This window comes from Peromyscus maniculatus, chromosome 8, assembly GCF_049852395.1.
Source record: "Peromyscus maniculatus bairdii isolate BWxNUB_F1_BW_parent chromosome 8, HU_Pman_BW_mat_3.1, whole genome shotgun sequence".
NCBI classification, from domain to species: Eukaryota; Metazoa; Chordata; class Mammalia; order Rodentia; family Cricetidae; genus Peromyscus; species Peromyscus maniculatus.
In genome coordinates this window covers 37,351,176-37,377,018 of record NC_134859.1, presented here as the reverse complement: position 1 = coordinate 37,377,018, position 25,843 = coordinate 37,351,176, and the positions used below count along the sequence as shown (strand labels likewise).

Here is a 25,843-nt window from a genome sequence, read left to right as displayed (position 1 = left end):
CCCAAGTTGTCCTCCAATCTCTACATTTGTACCATGGCACATACACATAGGTAAATGTAATTAAAAAACAAAAAACAAAACCCTCACTGTAGTCTTCAAACCATACCAAGTATCTGTTGCTAGTTTTTGACACTTTACCGCAGCCTTTTTCTTTTGTGGAAGGTCTTCCTTGTCTCTACTGTTTTGTGCTGATAGCCTCTGTTAGATCAGGATTGATGGGGTGAAATAAAAGAAAGGGGAGACCAACCTCTTATGGAATCAGAATGGTACTTTAATCAGAACAACTGTAGGACAGCGTTTTCTCCTCGGGAGTGGAGACTGTGTCAGGACTCTGGGGACTTGGGGTTTTATAGGGCAGTCAAGGGAACTTTTGGGTGATTTAGTCTACAGACCTATTTTCTGCTTTCCTAAGCTCATAAATTTCAGTGGAGTCCTTACTGTGTAGGCATCCATGCCAGGAGTTCTGATATGTTGATCCCTGGTCTGGAGCCTCCCTGCTCCTAACTCCTTGCTGATATCTACTTTTCGTGCATGGAGTTTTTCAGGCGCTGAGGCCTGCAGGTTATTAACTCCTCACTCATTACCTTTTACTAGCATCCCTTTGCTTAGCTATCCTTCTGATGGGGTAATCCAGGGTGTGTGAGTATGTGTGCACGTGTAAAAGTGGGATATGAGGATGGCCATGTGTTGCACAAAGGCTTGAGGAGAGAACAGGTGTCCTGTTACTCTCAGATGTAATTTTTGGAGGCAGGGTCTCTCTCTCTGAACCTGGAGCTCTGGTTTTTTTGGACTAGGCTGGTAGTCAGGGAGCCCCTCCAATTAAACTCTAGTCTCTGGCCTGATAGGTTCTGGATTACAGGCGTGGGTGAGAGTGTCTAGTACTCCCTCCCCCAATCCAAGACAGGGTTTCTCTTTGTAACAGCCCTGACTCTGCTGGAACTCGCTTTGTACATCAGGCTGGTCTCGAATTCAGAGATCCGCCTGTCTCTGCCTCCAAGTGCTAGGATTAAAGGCGTGTGCCACCACTGCCCGGCTTCACATTAAGTATTCTTAACTGTTGAGCCATCTCTCCAGCCTCTAACTCACATTTTCTTGAGGCTTACACGCTGTAAGGCAATCATTAAAAAAAAAAAAGGAAGTCACACATAAGTGAAACTTCAAAATTCTTATAATTTTGTGGTGTTGGGGACCCAAGACCTTAAGCATGCAAGTATTCTACCACTGTGCTATATCCCCAGCCACAGAACAACCGGAAACCAGAAGGCTCAAGATTGCAATCTCTGTAGGCCAGTGATCAGAAATGCTTTGACGCTGGACTCTCCAACTCTCAGTAACTCCCTGGTTAAACTGGGGGGGTCACTACAGTGTAAGATTCCTTAGCTTAAACCAGGTAAATGGAGCATTCCTGTAATCCCCAAATTAAGGAGGTAGAGCCAGCCAAGTATATTAGAATTTCAAGGTCATCCTTGGAGGCTGGCCTGCATGAGATTTTTGTCGTCGTCTCCCCCCTACCCCCCAGTGCTATATATACTTATGTCATGGAAATTTGCCACTGGTCTTAGCAGACCTTCTGGTCCACACAGCGTGGTGTCTGGGTCCTCACTTCCAGCTCAGGGATATGACTCATCTGACCTAGGGACGGGAGTGGTGAAAAGCAGGCTGAAAGAGTGGACTCCTGTCTTGGTTAGCGCTTGTCTCTCACACTCACTGAGCTTCGCGTAGGGCTCATCTGAAACAGTAAATGCGGGATTAGCTCGCATTCACCGCGGGACCTCGGAAAAACCGCGGAGGGCCCGCGCGAAGCCACCGCCGGAAGTCCCACCGCGCTGACGCGACACAGCGGAAGTGGGCCCCACGCGGCTCTCAGAAGCATTGTCTCACTCCCGCTCGCCTACTTCTGGCAGGTAGGCGCTCTACAGCTCACCACGGCCGCGGGGGCCTCTCTGCGCAGGCTCAGCCGACAACCTCGCGTCCGACCGCTTTCGTCCTCTCACTTCCTTCCCAGTGTCCTGTGCCAGGACGTGACGCAATCCCTACGTCTCCGGGGGGGGGGGAGGAGCCTCAGGAGGAAAATCGTCGGAGCGGGGGGTGTCTCGCGAGAACATTCCGTTCCTGCGCAGTTCTCGCGCTGCAGCCCTGCTCCTGTCGCAACGAGAGCCTTCGAGAGCTTCTCCGCCCCCGCTACCGGCGCCTCCTCTGCTGCCGCGGAGCCGGAGCCGGCCTGAGCGGCGGAGGCTCGTCGTCTCCCAGGACCCAAGCACCCTCGTGGACGGCCGCCCGGCCTCGCCCGCCTGTCCGCGGCGCCCCGTCAGCCCACGCGGCTCGCCCTTTTCCACGCGCCAGCCCCGCCGGGGTCCGTGTGCAGTGTCGGCGGCCGGCCCTGGGCCCGAGCCCGAGCAGTAGCCGGCGCCATGTCGGTGGTGGGCATAGACCTGGGCTTTCAGAGCTGCTATGTCGCTGTGGCCCGCGCCGGCGGCATCGAGACGATCGCTAACGAGTATAGCGACCGCTGCACGCCGTAAGTGTGGGCCTGCCCGGCGGGGTCGCCTCGTTGTCCAGTGGAGGGGTCCGCAGGAGACCCCCGCCGATGGCCGGGCCGCCCGTGGCCGCCACCTGCTTCGGAGTCTGGGCCTGCGCCCGGCGCGAGGCCTTCCCCGCGGGCCAAACGAAGGCTTTGAGCCGGTACTCCGATCGGCGGAGGGCACGAGTAGGAACTGAAAGGGAAGGCAGGCCTGAGACCGTAGGATGGACCGCCCTTCCCTCCTTTTTTTGGGGATGGGGTGGGGGGTTGACCTGAAACCAGGGCCCAGGGCTTGCTGAGCTTTATTGAACCCAACAGAGGTGGGAACTCTGCACACAGAAAGCGTTTAATAAAAGTTAACTTGAGTACCTACCTGGTGGCCTCCAGACTGGGAAGCGGCCTGAGGCCCACGTGAGTGGGGGCGGGGTGGCGCCCGGAAGATGTGGAGTCTGAGCACCCAGTGCTCAGGCCCCTGCTCCCGGCAGTTCACCATTGGGGTGGTCAGTATACATAATAAGAGATTTAATAAAAATTGATGCTTTTCTTAATAGCGTTTCAACCCTTTCTCCCTATCGTTTCTGGAAATTGCGTTATGTTGGGTCATTCTTTGCCCAGTCTGTTCACCTCGTCCTTAGCGGTGCACTTTTCCATGCTAATGAATTCCAGCCGGATGCTGGCCACAATTGTTAATGCATGACTCAAGGGCTCACTTTGACTTCTAGAACTTACACGAAGTTATGGGACCAGTGTAGACAAATCTCCAAAAAAGATGATTCATAAGAGGCTTTTTTTTTTTTTTTGAGTAAAAGGGAGCCTACCTTTTCAATATATGTAGATAGTATTTTTTTTTTTTTCTTAAAGGACAAATTCTCCCCATGTAGCCTAGGATGACCTCAAATTTGCTAATCCTGCCTCTGTCTTCCAATATCTGGGATTACAGGTGTGTTAAAAATAGAACTTTTTAAATTCACTGAATTCCACTTAGACAAACTTTTGAAGAAGCTCTGTTATTTTTGGGTTTACAGTTCTGGTTCATTGTTCCATCTCGAGTTTTAAACCAGTCTTCTGTGGTAGGTTTCTTGTAGGCCAGGCTCCTGAGATCACTGTGTCTGAGAAGGACTTTGAGCTCTTGACCCTCCTACCTCTACCTCCCCAAGTGTACCGGTATATACCATAACACCCGTTTTATGCACAGCTAGGGATTGAATCCAGGGCTTCAGGCATTCCGAAGAAGCACTCTAGCAACTAAGCCGGCCAGTCGTCAAGTTTTTTTAGTGCCACAAAGCTCTGGGACCATTACCAAAAATCGTTTTGAACATTTTACTCACCTGCCCCCATCGCCTGTCAGTCTCCATTTCCTATTTGTCATTTTCGTTTGTTTTTGAGACAAGGTTTCTCTGTGTAGCCCTGGTTGTCCTGGAACTCACTATATAGACAGGATGGCCTGGAGATCTGCCTTCCTCTGCCTCCCAGAGTGCTGAGTACTGGGATTAAAGGTGTGCACCACCACCGCCTGACCCCCATTTGCCATTTTTAAACTGGGTATTCTGGTCTGTATTTTCTGGAGGTATATCATGTACTGCTTTGTGAAAAGTGTTAAAATTTTGCTTCTAGGCATTTTAGCATTAATTTCATATTAGATAATGCTTCCTCTGGGTTCTCACTTTTATCTCTTAAAGTCATCTTCCCAAGGAAATTTTAACAGGCTGAAGAATCTGGCTTCTTGATCCTCACCTGCCTAGAATTGATACTTTAGCGGGAGGAGGAGAGACATGACCCGAGGAGCCTGAGGCTTGGGAAGCAGTACTCCTCTTTCCCTCAGATTGCCTTAACCTGTTCCCTCCAGACAGCAGCTGGGGCAGAAGTTTTGTCATGAATTATTCGAAACTTCAGTTGTTTTCCTGATGGCAATTAAATTTGCATAAAGACTGAATAGGTGATGAGATAGACCATGTGACTGTCAAGGTAGCACCGACACCCTGCCTTTGCCTTGTTTTCCTTCATAGCCATGCAAGGAATTTTCTTTTTTTCTTTTTCTTTTTTTGAGATGAGGTCTGTCTACATAGCTCTGGCTGTCTTGGAACTCACTATGTGGACCAGATTGGCCTCAAACTCACAGACATCTACCTTCCTCTGCCTCCTGAGTGTTAGGATTAAAGGTGTGCACCACCACACTCAGCTGTAATTTCTCTTTTGAGGCCTCAGTGTTTCTCTGCTGGCTTTGAAAGACCGACAGAATGTGAGACTCCTGAGTGCTGGAGTCATGGTGTGCACCACTATGCTTGGCTTCATTTAAGTGCTCTATGCTACGTATTCGATGAACAGATTTCTGTGGTGGAGGCTTGGCTTCCCAAGGGGAGCAGAAAGCACAGGGCCTTTGCTTCAGGTTGTGGAAGAATGGATTTAGATCTCATAAGTATATGCAGAGACTGTTGCAGCTTTGTTTTAATGTGAAAGTGGAATGGTCCAGGTCTCAGTGGTTTGGCTGTGACAGATGTATCTCATTTTCAGTCTAACACGCTCCCACTTGCACTAAGTCTGCAAAGGCAGATGAAGCTTTATGTATGTATTTCATTTCAAATTGGGATTGACTTGAGCCAGAGGAGTAGCCAGATCTTTGCATTTCACCTCCTTTAGCAGATACCAGTGTGACTGGTGGTATGTGTTAAGTACTGGAGATTCTGTGATGAACAACAAAATACCCAGTCTTGCCGTCATAAGGCATGGTAATGGAAAAAGCCACATGCTGAACAAGGGCATACTATTACTATCTGGTGAAGAACAAAGTGGAAAAGTACAGACGAAGATGAGAGTGTAACAGAGAGCTGGTTGTGGGCTGGAGTTAGAGTGTGCTCTCAGAATGTCATTTGTGACCTGGCAGGTGGGTAGGATTTACATGGAGGCCATGATGGGCTTGAGGAGGAGTTATTCCAGCAAATGGGAAGACCTGAAGTAAGCAGAACTTGACAGATTTAGGGGATGATGGCTCATCTTGAGGCAAGGCTTAGGGGATTCTTATACTTTTCATGTAGGTGCAATGGAAAGTGATCCAGCTTTTAAAAATATGATTGGCAGCCTGTTGTGGTGGCCTAGGCAGAGGCAGGAGGATCTCTGAGTGAGGCTAGCCTGGCCTACAGAGCAAGTTCCAGGATGGCCATAGCTACACAGAAAGACCCTGTTTCCAAAACAAAAAACCCTAAAAACAAAAATGAGATTGGTTTTGTGAGACTGTGAGAATGAATATTGGAAAAGAAAAGAAGTAGGTCGGTACCCAGAAAGTTCCTGTAGTATTTGGTTTCTCCTTGAGTGATAGCAATGGGAGAAATGAATGGCTCTTGAGTAAATCTGAAATTTTACATTTAACGTTACTTTTTTTACACTAGTATTGTGCATGTAGTGTGAGCACACATGCTTTGGCATGCATGTGGAGGTCAGAGGACAATTTGGAGGAGTTAGTGCTGTCTGCCATAATGTCTCCAGGTATTGAACTGTGTATGTAGCCAAGAATTTTTGGTTTTACAGCTTCCACTGTTGAGCACAGGGATTATACGCTAGTATGTCTGGCTTGTCTTTTTCTTAGTGCATAGAATAGTAGTATAGTACCAGGATATTTGCCAGTAGTCTTTTTTGTATTTCCCTCTCCAATTCTTGGAGACAGGGTCTTGAATTCATGATCCTGCCTCAGCTTCCTGAACACTGATACAGGCATGAGCTGCTGTACCTGGACCTTTTGTATTTTTGATTAATGTTCCATTAACTATATTATAGTGACACTAAAATTAAATCTGGAAATTTGTGCACTATTCTTAAAAACATTTTATGTAATTTTAAGGTATATGGGCGTTTTGCCTGCATGTATGTCTGGGCAAGGGTGTGGGATCCTCTGGAACTGGAGCTACAGACAGTTGTGAGCTGGTCGTGTGAGTGCTGGGAATTGAACCTTAGTCCTCAAGAAGAGCAGCCAGTGCTCTTAACCCCTGAGCCATCTCTCCAGCCCCTGTTGAAATGCATAAATATTTGGCCAGGAGTATGTCTTATCTAGAAAAGCTAGAACTTTTGTTTGTAGGAGTTACAGTTTAGAACAGAGGGTCCTGCTCTTAAATGTGAATTAGTTTGCTGTAATGACAGTTTGGAATGGAGGAAAAAGACTGTCCCGCTGTGAGTGCTCCTAGGGGTTTGTGCAGGGTTGACTTGGTGTAGTGGAGCTGCACAGACAAACGTGTAAGCAGAACACCCTTGCCTATAAAATAAGGGCGCATGCTTGCTGTCTGGAGTCTCACAGCCCTGATTATGAATTCTGGGTTTGCATTTTATTTAGCTGTTTATAAGAACCTGTCTTGAATGAGCTTTTCATTTACAGAATTACGATGATTAAGTGTACATTTTTTTGTTTTGTTTTTTGTTTTTGTTTATTGACACAGTTTTTTTTTTAATTATTTATTTATTATGTATACAGTGCTCTGTCTGCATGCATGCCTGCAGGCCAGAAGAGGGCACCAGATCTCATTACAGGTGGTTGAGAGCCACCATGCGGGTGCTGGGAATTGAACTTAGGACCTTTGAAAGAGCAGCCAGTGCTCTTAACCTCTGAGCCATCTCTCCAGCCCTGTTTTTGTTTATTGAGACAGGGTTTCTCTGTGTAGTTTTGGTGCCTGTCCTGGAACTCACTCTGTAGACCAGGCTGGCCTCGAACTCACAGAGATCCACCTGGCTCTGCCTCCCGAATGCTGGGATTAAAAGGCGTGAGACACTGCCGCCTGGCTCAGTGACATGCTTTTTAAGAAGTTGAGAACTGTTCTCATTATGTGTCCAATTTTATTTATACATATGTATATTTATACACACACACACACACACACACACACATATATATAAAAGATTGAATAACTCCAGCTGTGAAAGGCATTTTTTTTAAAGATTTATTTATTTGTTATGTATACAGTATTCTGCCTGCATGTATGTCTGCAGGCCAGAAGAGGGCGCCAGATCTCATTACAGATGGTTGTGAGCCACCATGTGGTTGCTGGGAATTGAACTCAGGACCTCTGGAAGAGCAGTCAGTGTTCTTAACTTCTGAGCCATCTCTCCAGCCCTGTGAAAGGCATTTTTAAAAATTACAAAATTGTGCTGAGTAGTAGTGGCCTTTAATCTCAGCGCCTGGGAAGTAGAGGCAGGCAGATCTGAATTCAAGGCCAGGCTGGTCTACAGAGTGAATTCTAGGACAGCCAGGGATACACAGAAACCCTGTCTCAACCAAAAAAATAAAGGAAAAAATACTAAAAAATTGCATTATTGGCTTGGTGGCATATACTTAGCACTTGGGGAACAGCGGCAGGTGGATCTGAGTTTGAGGCTAGCTTGATTGATGCGGTTACAAGCCAGCCAGAACTACATAGTGAGACTTGTCTGAAACAACAATAAACCCCCAACCGCTCAAAACAACTGGAACTTGGTATTTATTTATAGGGTTTGTGTGTGTGCTATAGCAAGCATGTGAAGTGAGACGTGGCATCAGTTTTCTTCTACCGTGTGGTTCCCCGTGTTTGAACTCAGGTTTGGTAGCAAGCCCATTTACCAGCTGACCTTTTTTTATCCTCTGTGAAAGACATTCTTTTTTGCTCTTGAAGATATATGTTAGCCTTGGTACTATTAAGGGAGGTGTAGATTTTAAAAGAAACATGAACCCACTTCAAGGAAGTTAATGTATACATTAATATTCCAGGGACCCAGTGCTGACTTCTGGACACTAGTGGTGCACAGATGTATGTTCAGGCAAAACACATAAATAAAATAAAAGTTAATTTTAAAAAAAGCATTTCATGTTAACCAAAGTGTTCTGTATCAAATTGTTCAGAACAGTAGCCACAGGCCACACTTAGGCATTGAATTGTTGAAATGTGGGTGGTAGGGTCTGAAGAACTGAGTTTTACATATTATTTAAAGTTAAATAAATAAAATTCAAATAGTTTCCTGTGGCTAGAGGCTGCATTGTTGGAAAGCATGTGCCTATAACCCTGTGATAAGTCACAATTTGTTGTGACTTACACCTCACTGGCCTTGAACTCACAGACATCCACTTGCCCCTGCTCCTGAGAGCTAGAATTAAAATAAAGGTGGGTGCTTGTTTAGGCTTTTGCATTAAGACATTGTAGGCATGTCACAATTGATAGTAAGCTTATTGTATTTTTATGCATATACCAGTGTGTGTGCCTGACTACGTGCTAGTGTTCAAGTTGCAGTTAATGACCTAACTCCGTTGATTTTTAGATTCACTCATAAATTGTGACTTAGAGGTTGTAAAACAGTCTTTCAGAGTAGGAAGCAACTAGATTAAAAATCAAAATTGAGTTTCTCATTATGTAGAAATTAAGCCAAGTAGACTAAGTTAAGAGGTAAAAATGATAAATTTATTCGACTTGGGAGTGCGAAGTGGAATTGGGACAGTTTTGCTAAGCAGGGGATGTCTAAAGGACCAGTATATTGCATGTGGCAAAAACCATTTTTAGTAAAGAGGGAAGATTGCGAGGCTTTATAGGGATTGTATTGGGGTCACTATGAGTAGTTGTAGGGCTTGGCTGTAATAGCAGAGGCCTTAGGTTCCATTTGCAGGAGTGTGGGATATGTTTGTGGGCAGTTGGTTTTGTCTGGAGGGTAGCAGGAACCATACTACTTTTCAGAGTTAATAAGTAAACAATTAAATGGGTGGTGGTGGCTCCCACCTTTAATCCCAGCATTCTGGAAGCAGAAGCAGGAGGATCTCTTGAGGCCAGCCTGGTCTACAGAGTTAGTAACAGGATAGCCAGGACTACACAGACACCCTGTCTTGAACACCCCACCCTGTTCAGTGGGAACATTTCCATTTTTAGACATAGTAATACTTAAAAATCAACTTTACTCTTTAAAAAACTATTCTTTGGGAATTTTACGTGTATGTACAGTATATTTTGAAGATAATTACCCCTAGCTCCTTCTTAACTTTGGGTACCTGTTTCCCCATATTCTCCTACACCAACTTTACCACGCCCCCCCCCCCCAATACAGACTAATGCTGCCTGTATATGTTTAAAGAATTGCCAGTGCATCCTTCAATTAAATGATTACTGGTCCTTCCCCCTCCCACCATAACTTGAACCCAGGACCTCCTGTGATCTCAGGTCTTCTGGTTGAGTCTTTACCACTGAGCTGCATCCTCAACTAATTTATTCTTTGACAGTTTCATGCTGGCATATAATATATTCTGGTCACACTTGCCTTCCTCCACCCTTGTGACTTAACACTTAAGGTTTGAACAAAGGGCTACTGGAAACAGGGAAGGTGAATAACATTGTCTTATGTTGGCACTGTGGTCTTGTAGCTCAGAAATCTGATCTGGTCATTTGTAGAAAGATGGAAGTTTGCCAAGGGTTAGGCGAGGCAATCTTTTTGGAGTGTGATTACTGGGGTAAGATTGTGTGGGCTTTTTTTTTTTTTTTTTTTTTTTTTTTAAAGGGCAGTTTGGCCTGTGATTAGCACCATTAGCACCTAATTTTTATCTATTTATTTATTGGTCACTGGTAGCTATTTTTGAGCGTGTCACCTGTTTTTTTTTTTTAAAAAGAACTGCTTCTATCTAGGCCCAAACAAAGAACTCTGATTCAGAGAGAAGTTCATGAGCTCTCAGTCTGTGTATGGCACAGTATAGTGTATAGAGGCCTGCACCTTTTGAAGAAGGGCTTACAGGGTTCTTAGTTGCCGAAGCTCAGAGAGGCCTAGTATTCTCTCCAGCCACCTGTTGGGGTGTGGTACTTTTGTTTATGTTCCATTTGTTCAACTCTGTGAAGCTGTGTTACTGTGTCTGTATAAAACCTGATGGTCTAATAAAGAGCTGAACTGCAGTAGCAAGGCAGGAGAAAGTATAGGCGGGGCTGGCAGGCAGAAAGAATTCATAGAAAGAGAAATATGGGCGAGGAGAGATCTAGGGGCAAGAGAAGGAGGAGAATATCGGGCCAGCCACCCAGCTACACAACCAGCAATGGAGTAAAAAAGAAAGATATACAAAAATAAAGAAAGGGAAAAGCCCAGGCGCAAAAGACAGGTTAATTTAACGTTAAGAAAAGCTGGTGGAAAACAAGCCAAGCTAAGGCTGGGCATTTATAATTAAAAATAAGCCTCCATGTGTGATTTATTTAGGAGCTGGGTGGCGGGCCCCTCAAAAGGGAAAAAACAACTTCCCTCTCCCCCTTTTAATGTAACTTAAAAATTTTAATATAGCTGGGTGTTGGCGGCACACACCTTCAATCCCAGCAGAGGGAGGCAGAGGCAGGTGGATCTCTTGAGTTTGAGGCCAGCCTGGTCTATAAAGTGAATTCCAGGACAGCCTAGGCTATGCTGAGAAAACTCCCTCCTCCCAGATTTTTTAAATATGTTTATTGTGTGTGTGTGCAGGGGTCAGAGGACATCTTGTGGTAATCAGTTCTCCTCTACCTTTTGGGTCCTGGAGATTAAAATCAGGTTGTCATGCTTGGTGGCCCCTCCAGGACTCTTATTTCTTACTCTGCTGAACTGGAAGATAGAAATCAGTGTTTTTTGTAGGATAGAGAAGGTTAAAGTTGGAGTGTGAATTACAGAGACATGATCTAGAGTTCTAAGTTCTTCACTTTCAGACCCTAGATGAATCAACTTACTAATGATTATTTCATACTCTTTTTCTCTCGGATAAATGGTGTAAGATAGGTCACTTCTAAGGGCAAATGATATAATACACAAAGCAAGCAACCAGTAAAGTCACTGTTACCAAAGTAGGAAGAAGAGAAAACCAGTTATTGGAAAGGGAAGTGATACATAAGCATAAAGAGAATATGACCTGGTTCTAGGGGTGTTAGGTTACAAAACAGAAGTCTAGATAGCAAAAGCATCAGCTCCTTAGCAGCCTACTTTTTAAGCATAAATAGAGTGTTTTCTTTGAAGCCTACAAGCAGGTTTCTGCTTTGGGTGTTTAAAAGAGGCAACAAAGGGGGTTGGAGTGATGGCTCAGTGGTTAAGAGCACATACTGTTCTTTAAATTCCCAGCACCCATATGTGGCAGCTCACAACTGTCTGTCATTCCAGCTTTAGGGGATCTGATGCCCTCTGTTCTCACTAATACCCAGACTTACACATAAGTAAATAATAAAAAAAAATTTTTTTTTTGTTTTTGGTTTTTCGTGACAGGGTTTCTCTGTGTAGCTTTGCGCCTTTCCTGGGACTCACTTGGTAGCCCAGGCTGGCCTTGAACTCGCAGAGATCCTCCTGGCTCTGCCTCCCGAGTGCTGGGATTAAAGGCGTGCACCACCACCGCCCGACCATAAAAATATTTTTTTAAAAAAGCAAGTAGCTCAATCAAGTATGTGTACAATGATTTGAAAAAGTGTTCAGAGGTGGAGATGAAGTTCTTGGCAGTATCTGTTGAGTCTGGAAGCTAGTTCTAAGTAAATTATTTTTTGTTGACACAAGTAGGACAGAGTTTATTTTTATTTTAGATGTGCGAGTGTTATGTCTGCATATATGTCTCTGCATCACTTGCATACCTGGTACCTTCTGGGGTCAGAAAAGGGCAACAGAGTTACAGGTGGTTGTGAACCATAATGTGTCTACTGGGATCGGAAATCCTGTCCTCTGGAAGAACAGGAAATGCTTTTAACCACTGAGCTCTCTCCAGCCCCGAGTTGTTTTTAAGTTTTTGTAGATTGTATTCATTTTGAAATTGAGCTGTGTTAAAAATAGGACTTTGATTGATAGTGATATGGGAATACATTGCTTTGTATTGGAATCTGAACATAAGATGTGGAAGGTTAGGGTGATCTTGTCCCATCTACCTTTCTTTAGTATTTTAGACATGGAGTTATGAAATCAGACCTGTGCTCTAGCCTTTAAATGACAAGATTCAGTCCATTTCATGGACAGTTTTTATGCAATAGAAATGTCAAAATCATAGACATGTCATGTGCTGTTTAAATAGATGGCCTACACTTGAAATCATATATCAGCAACACTATCAGGACTCAGCAAGTTGTATTTGTGTGTGTGTGTGTGTAACAGTAATAATTAAAAAGAGACCACAGGTTTAAGGGGAGTGGGAGGACATGGGAAGGATTGGAAGGAGAAGGGGGAGTGATGTAATTATATTTTACTTTTAAAAATTCAAGAAACACATGACTTTTAGCTGATCCTCAGAAATACTGCCTGCTGGGGTTTCAGATGTATTATACTAAAGTCTGATTCCTAAGTGTTGGTTTTGTCTTCTAGGGCTTGTGTTTCTTTTGGTCCTAAGAATCGTTCAGTTGGAGCAGCAGCTAAGAGCCAGGTACAGTGTCCCTCTTCCCTCCTAAAATGACTTAGTTCTCTGGATTTGGCCTTCTCTTCACTCAGCACTAGAGCCCTTTTTTCAAGTACTTGTGGGAAATGACACTTGCATGTAATATTTGATGTAAGTTGCTAATATTTGTTATTACCTGGATTTTTTTTTCTTCTTTTTGAGGTAGGGTCTTCCTAGATGTCCCAGGTTCCCGTAGAACTCAATTTGTAGCTGAGGCTGGCCTTGAACTCAAGCTCTTCCTGCCTCAGATTCCTATGTGCTGTGTGTTAGTTAGCACACTCAATCTACGCAGATCTTTTTAAAGCAAAGGGATATTAACCTTTGGTGTTTGAAATGCCTTTTGAAGTCTATTCTGCTGGGCCTTTCATCTTCATCATGTATGAAGTTAAGGTTATTGTTAATCAGGTTCCACAAGAAAGGACACTATATCGGAACGGGCATATTAAAGATTTGCCATGTTCTTTTTCATCCAGGATCTTGATATATTTGCTTGTTTCTGAGTAACCAGAGCAACAAAAGCCCCAAAAATCTTGTTACCCTGAATGAATATCTTAGGTATCTGTTGAGCTAAGGAGTTGCATGTTTGACCTTGTTACAGTTCAGTCTGGAGCAACAAATGCATGAAGAGCTTTTTGGACCATGCAGAACCTAAAGTGAGCCTTAGATGCTGCTGATAGGGCTGGGGAGATGGCTGAGTGATTCTAAGTGCTACTCAGAAAGTAAGGTGGAAAGATACTGACTTTGTGTACACAAAAATAAAGAGAACAGTTTCTTGGCTGGTGATGGAGCTCAGTTGGTAGTGTGCTTGAGGCCTGGGTTCATTCCCTACCTAGCACTACATAAAACAGATGTAGTTTGTTTTATAATCCCGGCACTTGGTTGGTGGAGTCTTTGTAAACACCATGACCATAAAGCAAATGGAGGAAATGGTTTACTTGGCTTACACTTCTACATCGCTGTTCATTGCCAAAAGAAGTCAGGACAGGCACTCAATAGGGCAGGAACCTGGAGGCAGGAGCTGATGCACAGGCCATGTAGGGATGCTGCTTTCTGGCTTATTCTACATGGCTTGTTCAGACTGCTTTCTTACAGAACTCAGGACAACCAGCCCAGCGATGGCACCACCTACAATGGGCCCTCCCCTGTTGATCAGTAATTAAGAAAATACCCTACACCTGGCTCTTATAGAGGCATGTTCTCAATTGAGGCTCCTTCCTCCCTGAAGACTCTAGCTTGTGTCAAGTTGATATACAACCAGACAATACATGGAGGCAGGAGAACTAGCAGTTTATGGTTATCATTGGCTATATAGCAAGTTTAAGGCCAGCCTGGGGTAAATGAGAGACCCTATCTCAAAGAAAAGTGGTGCTTTGTTAGTTGGTTTTTACTTAAGTTGAATGTTTCATAGTCTTATTTGTAGAGTGTGCTAAATAATTTTGGAGACATTTGATAGCAAATTTATGTTTACTTTCAAATGGTTGTTTTATAAACATCAATGAGTTTTATGAAACTGCTTTCCCTACTGAATATAGTTACTGTATTACACTGGCTGCTTGGTTCTCTGCTGACTGTTGATTGTGATGTACTGAGTTTCTGTTTCAGGCCAGGTTTACTTTGGAGGCCTTACTGATTTGGCCTAGATGGAGAGAGGTTGTGTAGAGAGCTTTTCTTGTCTGTGCAGGCTCCTTACATCTTGTGCTGTGAGTAGAAGCACACATTCATCCCAGAACTTAAAATGTCCACCATTGTTGTCTATTCTAGAGGAATTAGAAAATGGATCTAGAAAGAGTATAGGGAATGTGGAAGTCACCTGTTCAACTATTATGTAGAGAAACGACTGTTATCTTTCTTTGGATTAAACCTAGGACCTTGTGTATACCGTATACACACTCTTCCACTGACCTGTGTACCTAACCTCACTGTTAAATGAGTAATCTTTTATTCTTGGTAAGCATCGAAGTGTTACTTTCCTCTAAGTGAGCTCATACTACACAGATAATTAATTGTCTTTTCACTTAAAAAGTGTTACGCTAATACAGTACTTCAATACTTGGACATAACAATTGATTTCACTGTCCTGTTACAAGAATAGTTACAAGATACCTGTTACAATACTCTCCCAAATAGTATCTGTCCTATATGTGTACTCTGGTAAATTTGATGGGGCTGTGTTTGCGTGTTCACATGAATTCAGAGTTGTGTACATGCCAGTATGGGTTTGACCTCCTAGATCTCCAGCCCTATGGTAAGGCTGTTTAAGGAGAATTTATGAATTAAAAAGTACTAATGAATTTGTTCTGGAAAGAATGAAGTGTACACTCTGAGCAGTATTAGAAACTGATAGTCACTTTCTGTAAATATTAAAAGTTTAGGAACAGGAAATATTTTGGTAAGTGCAGTGGCCTGACTTGATGAAGAGGAAAAACGTGCTAGATGTTTTTCAGCTCTGCCTCTTGAGACTCATGTAAGTCCCTTTTTCTCATTTTACCTGATTTAGAAAAGTTGAATGTCTAAAGGAAATTGAAACTTAGAAGGATACCTTTTCCCCACATCTTCTTAGTTTTTTGAGACAGGGTTTCTCTGAGTAGCCCTGCAACTATCTCTGTAGACCAGGCTGACCTTGAACTCTGGAATCTGCCTGCCTCTGCCTCCCAAATTAAAGGTGGGCGATGGTGACACCACCATTGATTGGTGCCCCTTCCCCCCATCTTATAAACCTCTTTTTTGCATTTGAGCATTTATAAGATTGTTACAGAAAGACAGATGGGTTAGTGAAGTAGCCATGTTTTTGTGTTCCAGGGCAAAGAGTTTTACCATGGATACATGGTTAGAAATGGATATAGGACAGTTTATTCATTTATTTATTTATTTATTTATTTATTTATTTATTTATTTATTTATTTTTTTTTTGGTTTTTCGAGACAGGGTTTCTCTGTGTAGCTTTGCGCCTTTCCTGGCACTCAATTGGTAGCCCAAGCTGGCCTCGAACTCACAGAGATTCGCCTGCCTCTGCCTCCCGAGTGCTGGGATTAAAGGCGTGCGCCACCACCGCCCGGCTCTCATTTATTTATTTATTTATTTATTTATTTATTTATTTATTTATTTATTTATTTATTTATTTATTATAGGACAGGGAAAGTACTCTTTTTTAAAAATTTATTTTATGTGCATTGATGTAAAGATGTCAGATTCCCTGGAACTGGAGTTACAGGCTGTTGTGAGCTGCTGTATGGGTGCTGGCAATTGAACCTGGGTCCTCTGGAAAAGCATCCAATGCCTTAATCACCGAGCCATCTCTCCAGTCCCTGGGAAATTACTCTTGAGAATGAGAGTAGGCTAGGCAGCCGAGGGCAAAGCATACCCTAGAAGCCTTTTTGCGAGTGCATGTGTTTGTGTGCATGTGTGTTGTTGCTCTGAAGAGAGTATCTCACTATGTAGCCCTGGTTGGCCTGGAGTGGGTTGTTGTTTGTTTTGTTCCTTTTTGTTGTGTTGTTCTTGCCTCCTGAGTGTTGGGATTGCAGTTACATACCACTGTGCCTGGCTCCAGAAGGAAATTTTGTGAATTAAAAGGATTTTAACTCATCTGAGGCTGTTGGAAATTGAAAACTGAATGGCCTTTCTATGCTGTTCTCTCTTTTAGGTTATTTCCAATGCCAAGAACACAGTTCAAGGCTTTAAAAGATTTCATGGGCGTGCATTCTCTGATCCATTTGTGGAGGCAGAAAAAGCTAACCTTGCGTATGATGTTGTGCAGTTGCCCACTGGATTAACGGGCATAAAGGTAAGGTTCTGCAGATAATTGTCAAGAGACAGCATTTCATCAGCTTAGTGTGTGTCCTTTTGATAAAGCTGTAATGAAATACTGTTTTTAAACCTTGATTTTTAACCTTATAGATATGAGCATTTTGCCTGCACTGTGAATGTACCGGTGCTCTCAGAGTCCGAAAGAGGGTGCTGGATCCCTTGGGACTGGAATTGTAGATAGTTTTGAACCCTCATGTGTGGGTACTGGGAATTGAACTCCTGACCTCTGGAAGAGCAGCCAATGCTCTTTAATCACTGAGCTATCTCTCCAGACCCTTTAATGAAAATGTTTAAGAATATTTCTTGCCTATACAAGCTGGCAGTCTTTGATTATGATGGTTTGGGAGCTATTGATGGTGGTGTTCTCTGCATTGGAGGCCAGGGGAGTGATATTAACTTGGTTTGTGGTGTTCACCTTGGTTTCCAAGGTGATGTTAGAGAAGACTTGTGGAAGAGCAGGCCAAAGAGTAACTTTAAAGTCTTTAGCCAGGTGCATGGCTGTAGTCACGGCAGTAGGTCTGAGGCTGCAGAGATGACTTAGGGAAGAGTGAATTTGATATTTGTCTTTGGAACAAGTATAGAAGAATCTTTGTGGAGCAGTAGTGACTGTCACAACACTAAGAGGTTGGGATGTGGGCTGGGTAATGTACCTGCATCTCCTACAGTTAGAGTGTAAAAGGAATCTAGGCAAGGGAGCTTTAAAGGTGGTGTTTGATGTTATGTTTTTGTTTGTTGAGACAAGGTCTTATTCTGTAGCCTAGGCTGGCCTTGAATTCACCTGCCTTGGCCTCTTGAGTGCTGGGATTACAGGCGTTAGCCACCATCCTCAGCTAGGTGTGGTATTTGAGAGCACACCAGTTGATCATGAGATTCTTACTGAGACTCAAAGGTGTGGGACTATAGCTCAGTAGTAGCCAATTTATGAGGTCTAGATTCCATCCTAGTAACCATAAAACTGACAAAACATCCATCAGATAGTGAGAAGTGTGAGAACAGTGTGGTCTGGCACTGTAGCAGAGAATTCAGATTAGGAGAGAAAGGTTCTCTTAAAGAATAATCACCATGTGGTTCAGTGGGTAAAAGGGCTGTGATCAAGACTGAACAGTGTTTATGAACTAAATCCTGAAAGTTGTCCTCTGAGTGACTCTTATACATGTTGTGGCATGTACCCACCCTTCCCAAATAAATAATTGTAATTTAAAAAGGATTACTAGGCTTATGTAAGGCAGTAGTCTCAGTAGCGTTTGAATGACTTCCTGATGGATGGGCTGGAATGCAGCAGAAGGAAAGGGGAAGAGGTTTTGTGAGGAAAGGGGGACTTGTTAAAGTCAAGAAGCAGGACAGATGTGGCGGAGAAAGGAGGAGGAAGACCTGAGGGACCTGGTTCATGTATACATAAAGCACAGGAACTGACCAAGAGCCAAGCGGAAAGTCAACAGGTGGGGCAGGTTACAAAGGGACTCAGTGAGGTCTGTCCCTGTCCCTGCCATGATGTAAAGTGACCAAGTGTCAGCTGCTGCACTGAATTGGAGGGAAGCGAGGTTATGGTTGCTCAGACAAGCGCCTCTCCAAGTTGAGAGGGGGCCTGTTTTGGATGTTAACTGATGGGTGGGGCTCAGCTCCGGGGGTGGAGGGGAGGGGATAGGGGTATGGGGGCGTTATCCTGCAATGCTTGAACATTCGTTCACCTTGCTGTTCTCGGAAGGGTTGCAGACTTTATCCAGGGCAGGGCTTTATCATGAAATGTTTCCTGAGACTTGGTCAACATTTATTCTTTATCCCAGCAAGCATTTATTGTGGCTATGTAGGTTCTGGAGCTTAATGATCCTAAAACCACTTGTGTCCTAGTTGGAGAGATGAATAATTCATAGGATCACTGTAGCTGGAAATTTCTCCGGTCCCGCTTGGCCCTGGCAATCCTGCAGCCACTTATAAAATAATCACTCAGAGGCTTAATATTAATTACAAACTGTATGGCCCATGGCTTCTTGCTAGCTAGCTCGTATAACTTAACTCAATCCATTTCTATTAATCTATATGTTACCACGTGACCGTGGCTTTACTGGTCTGCTGACATCCTGTTACTCCTTGGGCGGCAGGCTGGCATCTCCCCTCACCCTTTCTTCTCTTCAGTTCGAATGTCCCGCCTAACCTTATTGTCAAATAGCTTTATTTATCAACCAATCAGAGCAACACATACTCATAGCGTACAGAAAGACATCCCACAACACTGGGCATGCCAGGATAAAAAAAAAAACATGACCCTGTGACCCTTCTCCGGTCCTTGCAACAAGAAGCACTGAGCACTGCCTCCTTTTGGCCGATAGCCCAAGGTCAGGGGTGGAGCAAATGCTACTACAACTCACTATACAGTCTCCAGTCCATCTGATAGGCCAGCTGACAGGGCACCTTCTACCAGCAGTCTTTTGTGGCAGGGCAGGATGATTTGCTCTGGCTCAGATAATTGCCTCAAGGTTTGCTTTAGGTTGTGGTTGTCTTTCACAAAGTATCAGGATTGAAAAGTAAGTTAAGCAAAAGGTAATACTCTTGGTAAAGATAGCATTCTCCAGTCTCCTCTTGAGGCACTGTTCAATGATTAGGACATACAGTGGACTAAAATTGGGTTCCTTTGTCTTCTTGCAGGTTACATATATGGAAGAGGAGCGGAATTTTACCACCGAGCAAGTAACTGCTATGCTTTTGTCCAAACTGAAGGAGACAGCAGAAAGTGTTCTTAAGAAGCCTGTGGTAGACTGTGTTGTTTCAGTGAGTATGGCTCTGTGGATTTAGGGACCTGCCTTAAGCAGGGAGGAGAAAGCTTTTAATTGCAAGTAAAAATTGTTACTGTGTCGGGGTGTAGTGGTAATTTTGAGAAGTTACTATTTTTGAGCCTGGGTCTTGTTGTGCAGCCCAGGCTGCCTAAGTAACTAAATGTTCATGATTTGTCTCTCCCATGTGTTGGGATTGCAGTAACACCACACCCAGAAACGTAGGCTTCATTTTCTTCTGTTTTTGGAGTCAGGATCTCACTGTGTAGTCTGGGCTGGCCTGGGAGTTTGCTTTGTACACCAGGCTGGCCTTGGACTTGGTTGCCATTCTCCTCCCTGTGCCTCTTGTTTCTGCTGGAATTCCAGGCATGGTCCAGTCTGCCTGGCTAAAAGGACAGAGATCATCATCACCCTACTCACTCACCCAATCTGAGCCACTTTAGGGCTCTATCGTACCTATTTAAATCCTGTCTCTTTCAAGCCTCATTTGAAACCCCACTATTCCCTAGATTTTTTGTTTTCAGCACCCAGTGTAGTGTCTAGGGACAGGATAGCTACTTTATTGAATGAGTTGAATGTTAGATGTAAATGTCTGCCTCCATTTTTCCCCTCCTGCCTGTGTCTAGTACTGAAAACACACTTGTCTTCTATGTGTCCTTGTTTAGATGGGAGCCTGGCTACTTGTAGTAGTCTCATGTGTTGTGTGGTGGGTCTAGAGGCTGTTGAAGTGTGGGTGTCCATGTTGTTTTTGCCATGTAGTGCCCTCATTCTGCCATATTTATCTCATTGTCCTAGTTAGGTTACTGTTGCTGTGATGAAACACCATGATCAAAAGCTTGGAGGATAGGGCTTATTTGGCTTTTGCTTCCACATTACTTTTGATCATTGAAGGAAATCAGGACAGGAAGTCAAAACAGGGCAGGAACTTGAAGATGGGAGCTGATGGCAGAGGCCACAGAAGAGCTGCTTACCGGCTTGTTCCTCATGACTTGTACTGCCTGTTTTGTTATAGAGCCCTGGACCACCAGCCACAATGGACTAGATCCTTCCCCATCAGTCATTAATAAAGAAAATGCCTTGCAGGCTTGCCTACAGCTTCCATCATATGGAAGCATTTTCTTAGTTGAGGCTCCCTTCTCTCAGATGACTTTACGTGTATCAAGTGGACATAAAACTGTCCACCACACTGATGTTTTAGCTCTTTGGCCATTTTGTCTTCATAGTTTTTTTTTTTTTTTTTTTAATGGCAAAGCAGGGCTCTTGGGTGCCCTTTGCACTTCAGCTTCCTTGGTTATCTAGCAGATTGGATACTAGTTGTGTTTCACATTTTGGGGATTAGAAGAAAGGCTGCCAGGAGCCCAGGTGAAGTGATTGATTGTTTATAGTGTAGTGGTTTTTCAGCCTGTGGGTCATGACCCCTTTGAGGGGGGGGTCTAATGACTTTCACAGGGGTCATATATCAGATATCCTAAATACCAGGTATTTATATTACTGTTTATAACAGTAGCAAAATTGCAGTTACAAAGTAGTAGTGAAAATCATTTTATGGTTGGGTTCAGCACAGCATGAAGAACTGTATTAAAGGGTCACAGCATTAGGAAGGTTGAGAACCACTGGCTTAGTGACTGAGGCATGGGTTACTGTGTCATGTTCTTTCTACCATTCCTAAGCTCTCTGTTGGTCTTCTAGACTTGACCTCTTTCTTTTGTCTAATACCCCTTCCTTTGACTGAGTAATGCTGAAATGACATTTATATTTAATAGTGAGATGTCTAAATGGCTTTTTTTTTCCATTTTGAGGGGGTTGGGTTTTAAAATATGGTTTTCTGAGTCTTGCTTAAAAGTCTTGAAGGCCTCACTGAGTTTGAGTGATGTGCTGGGAGGATTCCCCTGCAGTAGACAAAGGGAGAAAGTGATGAAGCAGCTTGTGGAGGAAATGAGGCACAGGTGCACTTCATTCTTTCAGCATAAGGTATAAGAACATGTGTGGCACATTCTCCATCCAGAAAATGTGGCCTGAGTCTAGAAGTTCACTTTTTGTTATTTTGGGTTTGGTCCCACTAGTATCCTACCCAGCATGCACATCATTCTGGACTTCAGGAAGGCAGGTAGACAGCACAAACTTTGTTGCTTGTATAAGTAATTTAGTACAGTCAGCTATTTTTTAATTGGTAAAGGAGAAAAAATTCCATCTATTTACTTTTAAATTATTTTTTGAGACAGGGTCTGTTTAGTTTAGGTTAGCTTTAAACATGTTGGCTTCAGAGCCTCCTAACTAAGTGCTGGCGTTACAGATATGCACCTCCACAATTAGCCTGAGGGAACTATTTATTAATCTAGTTTTTGGATGCCAGGCAAGGACCATCTTTTTGCAGGCCTTTGTAAAGAGAGTGGTTTCTATTGTAGGTTCCTTGCTTCTATACTGATGCAGAACGCCGGTCAGTGATGGATGCCACACAGATTGCTGGTCTCAATTGCCTGCGGTTAATGAATGAAACAACTGCAGGTAAGAGTCATTAATGAATGAAACAAGTGCAGTTAAGAGGGATTAATAAATGAAACAGCTGCAGATGACTGTTGCTAACTCCTACTCTTAGACTTGTTAAATATTGAAGCTGGTTAACATTGAACACTGTTAATGTTCCACATGAATAAATTATGCAGTGCTTATAAAGAATTTGATTCTGTCTCCAACACAGTACACAGTGTAGCTGGTTTCTGAGATAGAAACCTGTAATTGCTTACATGGATTTTAGCACTTAGGAGATACTATGTTGAACTTTCTTTTCCTTCTTCTTGTGTAGTTGCCCTTGCATATGGAATCTATAAACAAGATCTTCCTGCCTTAGAGGAGAAACCAAGAAATGTAGTTTTTGTAGACATGGGACATTCTGCCTATCAAGTTTCCGTGTGTGCATTTAATAGAGGAAAACTGAAAGTAAGTATCTTTCCAGAAGACTGGAAATTACTGTTACATTAATTAATTAATATAACTGTTATAAATTTGTGAGTGACAAATTAGTTACAGCTTTTTTGTCATCAATGGAAGCTTGTTATGAAGCCACCTGAGCTGGAACGCAGATATTATAGTGGGAGTGGAGGTTGTGGGCCCAAACAAGTTGTACCTAGAGTCGGTGCGGTGTGGAATAAGGAGCATGAGCCTTGAGCCGAGGTTCCTGAGTTCTGTACTCATGGGTTTCCCGCTTGTACTCTGGGGAAGCAGCGCATCCTGGTGGGCTTCTTCAGAGCATTTTCCTTATCTCTTCTCTTAGTGAATTGAGGGATTGAGAGGATGTGGAAGGTGCTCTTGAGATTTGGAGAGTTCTAGAAGATGTTGAACCAGATATTGTATGCTAAAGGACTCTAGACTAGAATGATGCTTACACTGGCCTAGGTTTCTGAAGCACTGTTGTAGACAGAACTGTTGAAAAGCAAGCATTACCACAGCGTGACTGTCTGGTTCCTTTGAGGAGCTGTACAGTAAGTAGAAGCCTAGCTGTCCCTCTGGCTGGGTTACTTTATCTCATGACTGCTTAGTCACTTGAATTGTGTGTCAAGGTTTTGGTGCCAAGGTTTAAATTTGCCCCCGCGCGTCCCGTGGGTGTGGTAGGAGGGACTAATGTGAAAAAAATATTTGGTAGTTTTGGAGGGTATGCTCATTGTACTTTGTTTTGAATAGTAGACTTGGTTCTGTTTTTCTTTCTCCTCTATATTCTACTTGTTTTAAATTACCAAACATTTATTGGGAAATGAATATTTAGAAGGTTTATAGCCAAATTATGGGTCAGATATAATTGTCAATGTTCATATGATTTTTAAGCTGGCCATGGTGGCTTATGACTGTAATCCTAGCCCTTGGGAAACAAAGGCAGGTGTATCATACTAAGACTAGTCTGGTCTACAAAGCAATTCTCAGGCCAGACGGGACTGTAGTGAAAAAACAGAGAGAGAAGGACTGGTGAGATGGTTGAGTAGATAAGGCATGCTTGCTACCAAGCTTGATGACCAGAGTTTAATTCCCAGCATTCACAGGGTAGGAGAGAACTGAGTCTCCATACATGTGTGCTCCCCCATTAAATATGTAAATAAATACATTAAAATATAAAAAAACTACTGATAGAATTATTTCTAAAAATCTGACACTTTCATATTTAAAAAAAATAAATTAGATTTTGAGGCAAGGTCTCACTTGGGCTGAGGCTGGCCACAAATTCAGCAAGCGTTCTGTCTCAACCCAGATTTCTGGGATTGCAGATGTGCACCTTTACCCCTGGCTTTATCTTAACTTGGATTTAGTATTGAACCTAGGGCCTCAGGCTTGCTTAGCAAATGCTCTTCTGCTGAGCTACATCCTCTGCCTACATTGTAGTGAAGAAAATAAATCTGGAATCGCGGTACTCAAAACTTATGTCCAATTTTTCAGTAAACTTATTAAGAAAATTTCTTACATGTAGTGTTAAAGAGGTTACGTTTTAGCCGGGCAGTGATGGTGTGCACACCTTTAATCCCAGCACTCAGGAAGCAGAGGCAGGCGGATCTCTGAATTTGAGGCCAGCATGGTGTATGGAGTTCTTTCCAGGTCAGCCAGAGCTATACAGAGAAACCCTGTCTTGAAACACTCCCCTCCCCCCCCCCCCAAAAAAAAAAAAAAAAGTTTTACCAGTTTTGTTCCCTCACAAAAATGTTGTAGCTTGGCTTGTTATCTCTGACTGGATCTGCTTGGGTCTAATACTTAAAAGTCTTCTACAGATCTGTCAGTGCAACTGTGCCATATTTAAGTTGTGCTTTAGACTTCTGCAGCTTTCTGACAGTCAACTGATTAGCTCGACACTGTTTTGTTAGTAGTTTTGGGACTAGAAGTGTTTGGCTTTGATTGTGAAACTCCTGTTGAATCAGATTGGTGGGAAATGGTGGAGATGTACAATGGTTTCTACCACAGTAGGAGTTAGCAGCTTGAAGATGGTCTCCCCTTTCTGCAGCTTCTGCAGAATGTGTAATGTAGAGAGGGTTTTTTTTTTTTTTTATATTTTATTTTATGTGCATTGATGTTTTTGCCATGGGTGTCAGGTCCCCTGAAACTGGAGTTACAGACAGATGTGAGCTGCCATGTGGGTGCTGGGAATTGAACCTGGGTCAGTCAGTACTCTTACCCCCTGAGCCATCTCTCCATCCCTAGTAGAAAGTATTTTTTGCTCACCTTGTAGTTGAGACTGGTCTGGAGTTCACAGGCTTATGACAGTCATCTTGTCTCAGCCTCTGGATGGGGTTTTCATTAGTGGAGTGAGCCATATACCTGTTTCAAAGTGTTTTTATGTGTGTGTTTTTATTTCTATGTATTTTTTCCCCCCACAAAGAAAATAAGTTTATTTAGTACGTTGTCAGAGCAACTGACTGGGCAGTGATAAAAGGTCTGCCTGTTTCATAGTGTAATATTAACAAGGATTATGTGCTGCAGCCTTATTTTCAGCCTTGATAAACATACTTCTGGCATTTAAAAGTATGCATCATTGTAAACTTTAAAATCGGTTAACTGTTGGATTATCTTTTTTCCCCTGAAGGTTTTGGCGACAGCTTTTGATACAACACTGGGAGGCAGAAAATTTGATGAGGTGTTAGTAAATCACTTCTGTGAAGAATTTGGAAAGAAATACAAGCTAGACATAAAATCTAAAGTCCGTGCTTTATTACGACTGTCTCAAGAGTGTGAGAAACTCAAGAAATTGATGAGTGCGAATGCTTCAGACCTACCTTTGAGCATTGAATGTTTTATGAATGATATTGATGTATCCGGAACTATGAATAGGTAACCATATTAATTCTTAATGTTAAATGAACTGTGACCTTCCATTTTGTGTAACTGATGATTGAAGTCATGGTGCTTAATGTGTTAAAAATTGCAGGTTGTCTGGGACCCAGTTTTTATGTAACAGTTGGATCTGGTGGTTCTAGTAATGGAGACAGAAAGTTTAGTAACTTTCTGGTAACAGTTCTGGTAACTTAAATGTTCCTGAAAGTTACTAGTTAAGTACACATTAGACACAAATTACTAGTTTTCAGAAAACTATCGAACCATGCTTTAATGCTTAAATAGGATAAATTTAGTTAAGGAATGAAAAATAGTTCTTTTTGAGTAGTTCAGGATCATTTGAGGGCAGTAGCCTTTTTTTGTACAACACTGCAAGAATTCTGGGTAATTGACATTTAAGGCTGTTTCAGAAACACTCAGTGTTATTGTTGTCTGATTATGTTGCTTGGATGAGGGAGTGAGATGTTCTTTTGGCTGTTAAATCCATTGGTGAAATTCAGGCAAGACTGATGACTTGTTTGGGAAAGGGAGCCTGAGTGACCCTTAAAAAATTTGAGATGGTATTTACTGTTGACCAGTGTCCAAGTTTGTTCTTGCTTACCCTTTTCTCCT

General features: G+C 43.0%; 1 protein-coding gene and 1 long non-coding RNA gene across 2 annotated transcripts in view; one reads left to right on the top strand and one right to left on the bottom strand.

Moving 5' to 3' along the window:
* Positions 1 to 250: 250 nt before the first annotated feature.
* LOC143274573 (uncharacterized) lies at positions 251 to 1,734 on the bottom strand. Its single transcript, XR_013053278.1, has 2 exons — positions 1,568 to 1,734; positions 251 to 1,106 (listed from the first exon to the last, which is right to left on the bottom strand). It is a non-coding gene; the product is annotated as an uncharacterized LOC143274573 (long non-coding RNA).
* Positions 1,735 to 1,841: 107 nt separating this feature from the next.
* Hspa4 (heat shock protein family A (Hsp70) member 4) overlaps positions 1,842 to 25,843 on the top strand; it is a 44,811-nt gene continuing 20,809 nt past the window's right edge. The window contains exons 1-7 of the mRNA XM_006995880.4: positions 1,842 to 2,518; positions 12,785 to 12,842; positions 16,495 to 16,635; positions 19,302 to 19,424; positions 21,832 to 21,931; positions 22,230 to 22,363; positions 24,984 to 25,228. Coding sequence (XP_006995942.1) covers positions 2,412 to 2,518; positions 12,785 to 12,842; positions 16,495 to 16,635; positions 19,302 to 19,424; positions 21,832 to 21,931; positions 22,230 to 22,363; positions 24,984 to 25,228 — 908 coding nt within the window. The 5' untranslated portion in view covers positions 1,842 to 2,411. The remainder of the gene's footprint in view (positions 2,519 to 12,784; positions 12,843 to 16,494; positions 16,636 to 19,301; positions 19,425 to 21,831; positions 21,932 to 22,229; positions 22,364 to 24,983; positions 25,229 to 25,843) is intronic.